Source organism: Geospiza fortis, unplaced genomic scaffold (assembly GCF_000277835.1).
Source record: "Geospiza fortis unplaced genomic scaffold, GeoFor_1.0 scaffold358, whole genome shotgun sequence".
Taxonomy (NCBI): Eukaryota; Metazoa; Chordata; class Aves; order Passeriformes; family Thraupidae; genus Geospiza; species Geospiza fortis.
The window spans coordinates 3,584-12,481 of record NW_005054707.1 but is presented as its reverse complement, the minus strand read 5'-3'; the positions used below and the strand labels follow the sequence as shown (position 1 = coordinate 12,481).

The 8,898-nt window shown below is 49.8% G+C and overlaps 1 protein-coding gene across 1 annotated transcript in view; it reads right to left on the bottom strand.

The window, feature by feature from the left end:
* The window catches only part of LOC102042103 (zinc transporter ZIP11), a gene marked incomplete at its 5' end in the record, with an annotated part of 18,365 nt that extends 13,769 nt beyond the window's left edge, over positions 1–4,596 (bottom strand). The window contains one exon of the mRNA XM_031065226.1: positions 4,527–4,596. Coding sequence (XP_030921086.1) covers positions 4,527–4,596 — 70 coding nt within the window. The remainder of the gene's footprint in view (positions 1–4,526) is intronic.
* Positions 4,597–8,898: the final 4,302 nt, after the last annotated feature.

Below are 8,898 nucleotides of genomic sequence, written 5' to 3'. Positions count from 1 at the left end.
CCTTTTCTTTTTCCTCTTTTTTTCCCTTTTCTTTTTCCTCTTTTTTTCCCCTTTTTTTTTCTCTTTTTCGCCCCTTTTCCCCCTTTTTTTTCCCCCTTTTTCCCATTTTTCCCCCTTTTTTTCCCTTTTTTTCCCCAGCCTGAGAGGCACAGCGTGGGAGGCACAGGCTGTCCCACGGAACAACATTTCCCAAGCCCTGCTCAAAGTCTGCCCTGCGAGCCCAGGGCTCCTCTGCTGTCTGTTCCACCAGAGCTGGACAGGAAACAACCCGTGGGCACAGCACATCCAAACGGGGCCAGCACTGCCAGCATGAATGGAAACCATTGTGCTGGGCTGGAGGGAACATCCCCAGCACCATCCAGGGGCGGAATATTTCTGTTTCCATCAATCCCAGCAGAGATTTCAGGCAGGAAATTGAGGATGGGCGTGGACGGTGCATGGGAACCCAGGGCAGGCTGAGCTGGGCACCCCCAGGTTAAATCTGCTCCGTCATAAAACTGAATTTCTCCTTCCCTGCACCCACAGAGAGCCAGGATCAGCCCTGGAGCAAACCTGCTCCAACTGGAAATGTGAAGGATTTTTAGGAAAAAATCCTCAGGAAGCAGCAAAGCTCTGTAGGAATCAGATTTGGCTTTTGTGTGCTTGCACAGGGATGAGCTGCAGACAGAAACAGATTTGGGATTTGGGAGGGGCAGATTTGGGAGATGCTGATTTAGGATTTGGGAGATGCAGATTCGGGATTTGGGAGACGCTGATTTAGGATTTGGGAGGGGAAGATTCAGGGTTTAGGAGGGGCAGATTCAGGATTTGGGAGGTGCTGATTTGGGAGATGTGGATTCAGGATTTGAGACATGCTGATTTGGAATTTGGGAGATGCAGATTCAGGATTTGGGAGATGCAGATGTGGGGTGATTTAGGATTTGGGAGATGCAGATTCAGGATTTGGAACATGCTGATTTGGGATTTGGGAGATGCTGATTTAGGATTTGGGAGATGCTGATTTGGGATTTGGGAGATGCAGATTCAGGAGCAGGAGTGCCAGGACTCAGGGATACCAGGATGCCAAGAAGACCAGGAGCCTTCCCTGCCACCAATTCTGGAATTCCGTATTTGGGAGATGTGCAGATTTGGGATTTGGGAGGTGCAAATTTAGGATTTGGGAGGGGCAGATTTGGGAGATGCAGATTCAGGATTTGGGAAGAGCAGATTTAGGATTTGGGAGGGGCAGATTTGGGAGATGCAGATTCAGGATTTGGGAGGGGCAGATTTAGGATTTGCCTGTCCCCTGAGTGTCCCCTCCTGTCCCCTTTCCAATCCCGCCCGTGCCGCTCCCAGCAGCCCCAGCCCCATCTGGTTCCTGTCTCAGCAGCCACCCAGGGAGGGTCAGGATCCCTCCCCGCGGTTCAGGAGGAGCCAGAGCAGCTTTTCCAAGCCACGGCTGCCCTTCCCTTTACCTTCCTGCCTGGAAGGCGGCCAGGGGCAGCTCCTGCCTTCCCCATTCCCCATTCCCGGAGGGAACCTTCCCCTGCTGGGCACTCCCGCCCTGCCTGGCACTGCCCTGGCACTGTCCCCCCTCCTGTCCCCTCAGCACTTTGTCCTGAGCTGTTCCCACCTCTGGAAACTCCCAACATTCCCAGCCCTGCGGGGAGCGGGGCAGGGGCAGCGGGGATGGGAACAGCTCAGCCCCATGGAAAACTCCCCAAAAGGGGCACCTGCCACTGCCCCAGCTGCTCCAAACCCCATCCAAACCCCATTCCAGGGATGGGGCAGCCACAGCTTCCCTGGGAATTCCATCCCAGCCCCTCACAGGGAACAATTCCTTCCCAGTATCCCACCCAACCCTGCCCTCTGGCACTGGGGAGCTCTTCCCATTCCCATTCCCAACCCTATTCCCCTTCCCATCCTCCCCATTCTGGTTCCCATTCCCATTCCCATCCCTGTACCATTCCCATTCCCATTCTCATTCCTGTTCCCATTCTCATTCCCAATCCCTGGTTCCCATTCCCATCCCCATTCTGGTTCCCATTCCCATTCCCATTCTCATTCCCAATCCCTGGTTCCCGTTCCCAATCCTATTCTGGTTCCCATTCCCATCCCCATTCTGGTTCCCATTCCCAATCCCATTCTCATTCCCAATCCCTGGTTCCCGTTCCCAATCCTATTCTGGTTCCCATTCCCATCCCCATTCTGGTTCCCATTCCCAATCCCATTCTCATTCCCAATCCCTGGGCCCCACGTGTGAAACCCCCGGCGGGGGGCTCTGACGCAGCCGCAGCTCCCGGAGGATCCCGGAGGATCCCGGAGGATCCCGGAGGACGCCGGGCGCAGGAGCGGAGCCGAACACCCGGTGGCGGCAAAGAAACGCGCAGGAGAATCCCGGGAAGGGCCGGGAGGGGAATCCCGGGATGGAGAGGGAATCCCAGGATCCTGGGTGATGGACAGGATGGGAATCCTGGGGTCCTGGATGAGCTGGGATGATGGGCAGGGTGGGAATGTCGGGATCCTGGGCAGGATAGAGAATCCCAGGATCCTGGATGATGGGCAGGAACGAGAACCTCGGGATCCTGGGCAGGGTGGGAATCCCGGGATCCTGGATGAGCTCAGATGATGGGCAGGATGGGGAATCCTGGGATTTGGGATGAGCTCAGATGATGGGCAGGATGGGGAATCCCAGGATCCTGGGCAGGATGGGGAATCCCAGCAGCCTCCCAGGTCCCAGGCATTCCCAGGATGCCTGAGCTGATCCAGCACATCAAAAATCTCCTTTTGTTGCAGCTCTGCTGGCTTTGTGAAGAGCCTTTTACTGAGGGGAACAGGGAGTAAAGCTGGAGGATCCTGCTCTTTATTCCCAAGGAGTAAAGCTGGAGGGTCCTGCTCTTCTCCCTGGGGTCTGGGATGGGACAGGGAATGGGAATGGAAGGTTTGGGATGTGCCTTTGTGGGACACAGCTTGAGCCTGGACACAGAAAGGGCTGGACAGCCTGGATGGACCCAAAATCAGCCTGGATGGACCCAAAATGATCTGTGCCTCCCGTTCCTCCTGGTTTATTTTCCTTTCCTCCCATTCCTCCGGGTTCATCATCCCTTCCTCCCGTTCCTCCTGGTTTATTTTCCTTTCCTCCCATTCCTCCGGGTTCATCATCCCTTCCTCCCGTTCCTCCTGGTTTATTTTCCCGTCCTCCCATTCCTCCGGGTTCATCATCCCTTCCTCCCGTTCCTCCTGGTTTATTTTCCTTTCCTCCCATTCCTCCGGGTTCATCATCCCTTCCTCCCGTTCCTCCTGGTTTATTTTCCCGTCCTCCCATTCCTCCGGGTTCATCATCCCTTCCTCCCGTTCCTCCTGGTTTATTTTCCCTTCCTCCCATTCCTCCGGCTTCATCATCCCTTCCTCCCGTTCCTCCTGGTTTATTTTCCTTTCCTCCCATTCCTCCGGCTTCATCATCCCTTCCTCCCGTTCCTCCTGGTTTATTTTCCCGTCCTCCCATTCCTCCGGGTTCATCATCCCTTCCTCCTGTTTCTCCAGCTCTGCTCCAGGTCTATTATCCTTTCCTCCCATTTTTTCCAGCTCCACTTCAGGTTTCTTATCCCTTCCTCCCACTTCTCCAGGTTTATTTCCCCTTCCTCCCATTTCTCCAGCTCCACTCCAGGTTTGTTTTCCCTTTCTCCTGTTTCTCCAGGTCAATTATCCTTTCCTCTCATTTCTCCAGCTTTATTTCCCCTTCCTCTCTTTTCTCCAGCTCTGCTCCAGGTCTATTATCCTTTCCTCCCATTTTTCCCAGCTCCACTTCTGGTTTATTTCCCCTTTCTCCCATTTCTCCAGGTTTCTTATCCCTTCCTCCATTTCTCCAGGTTTATTTCGCCTTCCTCCTGTTTCTCCAGGTCCATTATCCTTTCCTCTCATTTCTCCAGGTTCATTATCTCTTCCTCTCATTTCTCCAGATTTATTTTCCCTTCCTCCCGTTTCTCCAGCTCTGCTCCAGGTCTATTATCCTTTCCTCCCATTTTTCTAGCTCCACTCCAGGTTTATTTTCCCTTTCTCCTGTTTCTTCAGGTTTCTTATCCCTTCCTCCTGTTTCTCCAGTTTTATTTTCCCTTCCTCCCATTTCTCCAGGTCCATTATCCTTTCCTCCCGTTTCTCCAGCTCTGTCCCGAGTTTATTATCCTTTCCTCCCATTTTTCCCAGCTCCACTCCAGGTTTATTTTCCCTTTAACAGCACAAGGGAGGGGATGGACACCCCAAAACCCCTGGGTGCCCGTGCTGAGGGCCAGCAGCACCCCTGGGACACTCAGCTGTCTCTCCCCAGCGATCCCAGAGAGGCAAAAACCACAGAGCAGCACAGAGACCTCTTCCCACAGAGTGAGGAAAACGCAGCAGCACCAGGAATTCCTGCCACTCCTTTGCCACCCTCTGTGCTTCCAGGCAGGTCCCATCAATCCACGGATCCCAAATTCCCCAGCAGGGGCCAGGGTGGGACAGCCAAGCTCCCGGAGGCAAGGCAACCCACAAAAAGCAGCATCAGCTCTTACCTGGCGCTCTGGAATGTGGCAGACTGGGATTTCCCGACAGCTCCAAAGCCAACTCCCACTGCCAGGCCCTCTGAAACAGCCGGGAAAAACCAGTAAGGACCAGTAAGGACCAGTAAGGACCAGTAAAGGTGCAGGCAGCCCTGCGTGGTGCTGTTCACAGGGGTCCCAGGACCAGGGAAGAGATGAGAATCTTGACTCCATGTTTCTGAAGGCTGATTTATTATTTGATGATATGTATGATATTAAAAGGAAATTATCTGCTAAAACTATACTAAAAGAATAGAAGAAAGGATTTCATGGAAAGGAAAGGAAAGGAAAGGAAAGGAAAGGAAAGGAAAGGAAAGGAAAGGAAAGGAAAGGAAAGGAAAGGAAAGGAAAGGAAAGGAAAGGAAAGGAAAGGAAAGGAAAGGAAAGGAAAGGAAAGGAAAGGAAAGGAAAGGAAAGGAAAGGAAAGGAAAGGAAAGATAATAAAATCTTGTGACCCTCAGAGAGTCCAAGACAGCCGGACTGTGATTGGCCATTAATTAAAAACAACCACATGAGACCAATCAAAGATGCACCCGTTGCATCCCACAGCAGCAGATAATTCTTGTTTTTCTTTTCCTCCGAGGCTTCCCAGCTCCTCAGGAGAATTCCACCCAGCACTGCCCACCCCAGACCCAGCACAGGGAGAAGGTTTTTCCCCCCTTGGTTTAAAATCCCCATTTTTGGGGTTTAAAATCCCCATTTTTGGGGTTTAAAATCTCCATTTTGGGGGTTTAAAATCCCCGTTTTTGGGGTTTTTTTTGCAGCCTGGTGGCCTTGTTCCCCTCCCAGCAAGGACAGGCTCCACAGCACAAGGAAACCCAAATTCCACCAGAAAATGTCTACCTTGCAGATTATTGTATATTACAGCTAATCCCATAATTTTAAATACAGTTAATCCCATAATTTTAAATACAGTTAATCCCATAATTTTAAATACAGTTTAATCCCATAAACCCCAAGGAAAACAGGTGAAAAGCCTTCCCAGAAAAAAACCCCAAAAACTGATTTTCAGAAAGCACCAAAGACTCGGTATTTTTTTCCCTTTGGTTTAAAATCTCCATTTTTGGGGTTTAAAACCCTCATTTTGAGAGTTTAAAATCCCCATTTTTAGGGGTTTAAAATCTCCATTTTGGGGGGTTTTGAATCCTCATTTTTGGGGTTTAAAATCCCCATTTTGGGGGTTTAAAACCTCCATTTTTGGGGGTTTTAAAACCCCATTTTTAGGGTTTAAAAATCCCTGGTTTTGGGGCTTAAAATGCCCATTTAGGGGGTTTAAAAATCCCCATTTTTGGAGTTTAAAATTCCCATTTTTAGGGTTTAAAACCCCCGTTTTGGAAGTTTTAAATCCCCATTTTTGGGATTTAAAACCATCATTTTTGGGGTTTAAAATCCCCATTTTGGAGGTTTAAATCCCTCCCCTTTTGGGATTTGAAATCCCCAGTTTTGGGGTTTAAAATCCCCAGTTTTGGGGGTTTAAAATTCCCTCTTTTTTTTTTGTTGTTTGAAACCCCCTTTTTTGGGGTTTCAAACCCCCATTTTTGGGGTTTAAAATCCCCATTTTTTTGGTTTAAAACCCCAATTTTTGGGGTTAAAAATCCCCATTTTTGAGGTTTAAAACCCCCATTTTTTGGGTTTAAGATCCCCATTATCCCCATTTTTTGGGTTTAAAACCCCCATTTTTTTGTTTAAAACCCCAATTTTTTTGGTTTAAAACCCCAATTTTTGGGGTTTAAAATCCCAATTTTTTGGGGTTTAAACCCCCCATTTTTAGGGTGGGCAATTCAGAGGACAGAACCAAACCTGGCGGGATTTTGCAGCGCGCACGGAGGGGCTCAGGTGAGCATCCCAGCAGGTGGGAAGGGAGCCCTGGGTGAGTTTTTGTGGCCCTGAGAGTTCCCGGTTGCCTTGGAAACGGCAGGAAAAGCAGCAAAGCCCGGGATAAGCACAACATCCCCTTCCCCGAGCCACAGCCGAGCACTGGCAGCTCCTCAGAGCCCGGAGCCAAGGACAGGGCAAGGAGATCCCCAAAATCCCAAAAAATCGGCCCTAAAATCCCCCAGTGGGCTCCAGCTCCGGGCAGGGGCTCAGAGAACTGGGGCACAGCTCTGGAAAGGATCCTGGGGAGATCCAGAATCTGCCTGGGTGGACCCAAAATGAGGAAAATCCCATCAGCTTGGGATGTGAAAGGAAAGGATCCACATCCCCCTTCCCACACACTTCCCAAATCCTGCAGGGTCTGCACATCCCACGGCACAAAGAGTTCCCAAATCCTGCTCGGTGATCCCAAATCCTGCTCAGCGATCCCAAATCCTGCTCAGTGATCCCAAACCCTGCAGGATCTGCACATCCCACAGCAAAAACCGTTGCCACATCCTGCTTGGTGATCCCAAACCCTGCTCAGCGATCCCAAATCCTGCTCAGTGATCCCAAACCCTGTAGGACCTGCCCATTCCACAGCACAAACACTTCCCAAATCCTGCAGGACCTGCACATCCCAAGCACCTGATTTTATAGAATTACACCTGATTTGAAAGAACTGCACCTGTTCTGAAAGAACTCCACCTAATTTTATAGAATTCCACCTCATTTTAAAGAATTCCACTTAATTTTATAGAATTCCACCTGATTTTTTAAAAAAACTGCACCTGATTTTATAGAATTCCACCTCATTTTAAAATAATCCCACCTGATTTTAAAGATCTCCACCTGAATTTAAAGAACTCCCCCTGATTCATAGAACTCCACCTGATTTGAAAGAATTCCACCTGAATTTTTAATAAACTCAACTTTAAAGAACTCCACCTGAATTTAAAGAACTCCACCTGATTTGAAAGCACTCCACCTGATTTCATAGGATTCCACCTCGTTTTAAAATAATTCCACCTGATCTTATAGAATCCCACCTGATTTTAAAGAATTCCCCCTGATTTTAAAATAATTCCACCGGATTTTTAGAATTCCACCTGATTTTATAGAACTCCACCTGAATTTAAAGAACTCCGCCTGATTTTTAAAGAATCAGACCTGATTTGAAAGAATTCCACCTGATCTGAAAGCACTCCACCTGATTTTATAGAATTCCACCTCATTTTAAAATAATTCCACCTGATCTTATAGAATCCCTCCTGATTTTTAAAGAATTCCCCCTGATTTTTAAAGAACTCCACCTGAATTTAAAGAACTCCATTTGATTTTTAAAGAACTCCACCTGAATTTAAAGAACTGCACCTGAATTTAAAGAACTCCATTTGATTTTTAAAGAATTAGACCTGATTTGAAAGAATTCCATCTCATTTTAAAATAATTCCACCTGATCTTCTAGAATCCCACCTGATTTTCAAAGAATCCCCCCTGATTTTTAAGGAATTCAAGCAGCTGCCCAGCACCCCCAAGCTCCTCCATCCTGGAACTGCTTCTCGGGGAGCCCAGAAATCTTTCCCAAATTCCCAGAGCCTGGCCCTGCTGCAGCTGAGCTCTCCTGACCCCACAGCACCTGGATCCATCAGAGATATTTAAAGTTTCATTCCCAGCACAGAAATGCTTTCTCAGGCCGCTGCTCAGGGAGTTTTAACGTGACAGAGCTGAGCTCTGGTGGGGACAGGGCAGGGAGGCAGCTCCCACATGAATATTTCAGTGGAATATTTCATCCCAGCTGCTGGAAATCCTGGATTTCATTGCCTTTTGCTGCTGGAAATCCTGGATTTCATTGCCTTCTGTCACCTTGCCGGCTGTGCTGCTGACAAACTCTGCCGTGTTGTCAGTGGCTGCCTCCGAATGAGGTGGCGACAGATGAGCTGGTGGCAGGGGGACATCAGGGACCCCCCTGTCCCCTCCTCCCCGCCCTGGAAAATGTGGAATTTCCTCCAGCTGCATGGGGAGCCCTGAGGGAGCTGGGCTGGGGCCACGGAGCCAAACCCAGCCTGGGAGCAGCAGCCAGGGCTGGGGATGGCACCTGAGCCCTGAGAGTGTCACCTGTGTCCTTCACTGAGGACATCGCCCAAACCTGGCACCTTCATCTCTCACCTGAGAATGTCACCTGAGCCCTGAGAGTGTCACCTGTGTCCTTCACTGAGAGCATCACCCACAGCTGAGGATGTCACCTGAGCCCTGAGAATGTCACCTGTGTCCTTCACTGAGGACATCACCCAAACCTGGCACCTTCATCTCTCACCTGAGAATGTCACCTGAGCCCTGGGGATGTCACCTTGTCACCTGTGTCCTTCTCCTGAGGACATCACCCAAACCTGGGGATGGCACCTGAGCGCTGGGGACGTCACCTGTGTCCCTCACAGGATCCCTGGCCACTCTGGAATTCCCCCAGAGCTGCCAGGGGCAGCCAAACCCA